Source organism: Montipora foliosa, chromosome 1 (assembly GCF_036669935.1).
Source record: "Montipora foliosa isolate CH-2021 chromosome 1, ASM3666993v2, whole genome shotgun sequence".
Taxonomy (NCBI): domain Eukaryota; kingdom Metazoa; phylum Cnidaria; class Anthozoa; order Scleractinia; family Acroporidae; genus Montipora; species Montipora foliosa.
In genome coordinates, this window is record NC_090869.1 from 14,775,071 (window position 1) to 14,777,570 (window position 2,500).

At 39.4% G+C, this 2,500-nt stretch overlaps 1 protein-coding gene across 1 annotated transcript in view; it reads left to right on the forward strand.

The window, feature by feature from the left end:
* Positions 1-2,500, forward strand: part of LOC137990725 (phosphorylase b kinase regulatory subunit beta-like) — a 45,569-nt gene that overhangs the window by 31,040 nt on the left and 12,029 nt on the right. Inside the window, exon 25 of the mRNA XM_068835844.1 lies at positions 1,038-1,097. Within this exon, the coding sequence (XP_068691945.1) occupies positions 1,038-1,097 (60 nt within the window). The remainder of the gene's footprint in view (positions 1-1,037; positions 1,098-2,500) is intronic.

Consider the following 2,500-nt stretch of genomic DNA (forward strand, 5'->3'; position numbering starts at 1 on the left):
CTCAGGAATGAAAAGGTTATGAGCGGCGCTTTATTTAGGGGAGAAAATGAAAAATTATCTTCAAATGCTGGCGTCTTTCTTAAAACCTGAAATTTGGTCATTTCACGCTGTGGTTTTGCTGACGACGGCAAAAAATTGGCAAAAATGAAAAACGCACGTGCAGAGCGTGCAAAGCTATTGTCTTTGGCCACTAAATATGCACATTTGTGACGTTCTCGTTGACGTTGCCGTTGTCGTTGCTAAAGCACCCTATTAGATTCCATCCACCAAAACCACCCTGGCAGAGAGAGAGAGAGAGAGACTGAGGTTGAATTCAAACACACTTTGTGACGCCTTGTACATAGCACTTCTTGTCAGGCCACCTTCACATTAACATTTAGAATATCTATACAAAAAGTATCCCAAACATTCATAAAAGCTAACCGTAGGCCTAATTAGGACTAAAGAAAGGTTTCTAGGCCTAAGGTTAGCTTTTATGAATGTTTGGGATACTTTCTGTATAGATATTCAAAATGTTAAATCTAAATGTTAATGTGAAGGTGGCTTGACACGAAGTAATATGTACAAGCGTCACGAAGTGTGTTTGAATTCAACCTCAGTCTCTCTCTCTGCCAGGGTGGTTTTGGTGGATGAAATCTATTGCCAACCCCGTTGTCTTTGCTAAACCTCCCCAATATGCAGCACGAGAGTTTCGGGCTTTCAGACTTTTAAACTCGTGTTTTGCATATATAATAAGCTGCGTTTACACCCTGAATTTTTAAGCCAAATTTTAAACTTTTCCCTCATTCCAACCCTGTGAGGTCCAGTCGGTCAGTTTTGAACGTGAGTAATGGCGGACCATGAAATCCAAAACTTACACTCAAAGTAAACAGCCTTTGGATAAAAATCAAAGCTCAAAATTTTGCCAGTCAATTGTTGAGCATTCACACTTTCAAAATCTGAAGGAAAAAAGGAAGTGATTTTTTGATCATAGCAGCACTTTAAAATCAAGAAAATTAAAGTATCGCTAAAATCGGTTTTTTTTTTGTTTTCAACAGAAAATCCTTTATTCCTTCTGCAGTCCACATGACGTTAGAGAAGCGGTGCTTCAACAAGAGGTGACTCAACGAAACTTCTCTTTTTACTCCACTTCATATTCAGAAGTTTTGGGCGAGGTTAAGAAATATAGTTTATTATTCAAGCATGAATACAGGTCTTGTGCAAAGACTGATCATTGACCATTGCTTTTGTTTTTGTTCATAACAACAACTACAGCATTTACACTACGAGATATATAGACATGAAATAGGACAGCAGTAGCAAAATAATGAAAAATAAACAAAAGAAACACAAGACAACAACGAATAAACAAGATAAAATTATACGTAGACAAAGTACATTCCGTTGTCACTGAAGCCACGTGCATGACATATACAGCTTAGTTTGGTTTTGCTGAAAATTAAATTTTCAATTTTTCTTATTTCCACCGTAGCAGAGCTTCTGACTTCAGCTCCAGAAGATATGGTTTTTGCCAACATTTTCATATTCATTATCTGTGTCCAAAATAAGTTACAACAAGTCGGCTGTTGAAAGAAATGATTTTTCAGGGCAGGGATACTTTCGGTTGCAGATAACAATAATGACCTTTCACTAGCGCGTTCTGAAATATATTTATCGTGTCGGCCATTTTTTGACCGGTGGCATTGAAGTACTCCAAATTTGAAACTGCACCGATGAACCGGAATTGCATTACTCGTGGATTTTCCTGTTCGGACCCAGCCAAAGAAGCTTCGTTCTGTGTGCAAGCAGAAATTGTGAAGTTGACAGGACTTCGCGTTGTTTGGTTGGTATGATATTGCCCGCTGTATAAAAACTTTTTGGAGACTGGTACGAGGACTGCTATGGAAACGTTATGTAAAAATGAAACTTCCGGTGTTTGAATGCAAAACGCCTGTGCTTTGGAGGGTCATCAAACCTATTATTTTGTTTTGTGGAGTTCTCGTAGCCGTCGTCCTCCTCCTTTTTTAAGTTCTCGAGTTTCTAGATAGACGGTAAATCATCTTCGACCTTTGACACGTGCTAACAGAGAACATCACTGCTGGTCGAACTGTACGTTCCACTTACAATGATGCAAAGCTTAACCTGATTAATAAATTTTATGTTATTTTTGTGGTGGCCAGCTGCGTTGCATTTTTTTGGTAAGTTGCGTTGCGCAGTTTAACCACACTCCATGGTCATAGTTTATTTACTCTCAAGGAGCTAAGGAGTCGTAACTCGTTGAAACGCTCTCGAGCAACCATGATATATTACAGAGGACAGACCACGACACCGGGGACTCCATGCCCTGCTCTTTTTGAATAGTGCGTGGGTTCTTTTACGTTATGAACTTTGAACTCAGGGTTGTGAGACGGGGCCTACATTTAATCGTCCTTATCCGAGAAGACTAGAGAGTCTAACTATTTGCACATGTCAGTACAAAGGCAGCACTTTCTCCTCAGTTGTTTAAAGACCCTGAGTGTTG